This window comes from Sphaeroforma arctica (assembly GCF_001186125.1).
Source record: "Sphaeroforma arctica JP610 unplaced genomic scaffold supercont1.7094, whole genome shotgun sequence".
NCBI classification, from domain to species: Eukaryota; class Ichthyosporea; order Ichthyophonida; genus Sphaeroforma; species Sphaeroforma arctica.
In genome coordinates, this window is record NW_014033464.1 from 825 (window position 1) to 1,505 (window position 681).

The following is a 681-nucleotide window of genomic DNA, read 5'->3' on the forward strand; positions in this document are numbered from 1 at the left end:
CGGCTGTAGGCTGGAATCCTCTGGTTCAATGGGGTTGGGTCTGAAGTTGGGTCGAATTTACCAGTTCGGGTACATATAATAAATATTTAGGGCAGGGCATGTTGGGGTAAATAATAACTAGAGGAAAGTGTCGCACACGAAACGAACGCACTACGTGTATTCAAATGAATACTATTAACACTTGTTGTCGTTAGTAGTAACGTTCTATTACTTGCTGTGACGGTGCGTGACAGTAGGCAAGGGTTGTCGTGTGCACTGGCCCGATACGAAATTAAGCACACACACAAAACGCACAAACACGTATAAACATATAAATACACACATAAATTTATATTTATATATGCAGAATGGCTGAAGCAAATACAGCCAAAGGGTCGCACGCACACGCACACGCAAACACTGATGATGCACGTATAACACCATCCAAGATACTACGTTGTAAGCGTGGGGCGGAACCATCACATATACAGAAAGCCAGTATGTTGTTTAGTAATGTAAACTTCCTGGAGGAGTTGGAAGATCAAGTGGGCGCTACAGTGCAGATGGTATCCGCTGACGATTATTGTCACACTTGCGGTATGTACTATCATAACGACTTTAGGTGTACATGTGATCTTTATATATGTATATGTCTGTATATATATATATGTATATATATATATAGTATATTTAGACATATAT

The 681-nt window shown here is 40.1% G+C and overlaps 1 protein-coding gene across 1 annotated transcript; it reads left to right on the forward strand.

The window, feature by feature from the left end:
- Positions 1–205: 205 nt before the first annotated feature.
- On the forward strand, positions 206–580 carry SARC_15967 (hypothetical protein; the record flags this gene model as incomplete). Its single annotated transcript, XM_014289921.1, has 1 exon — positions 206–580. A coding segment is annotated over exon 1 (233 nt), but the record flags the coding sequence as incomplete, so codon positions are not given.
- Positions 581–681: the final 101 nt, after the last annotated feature.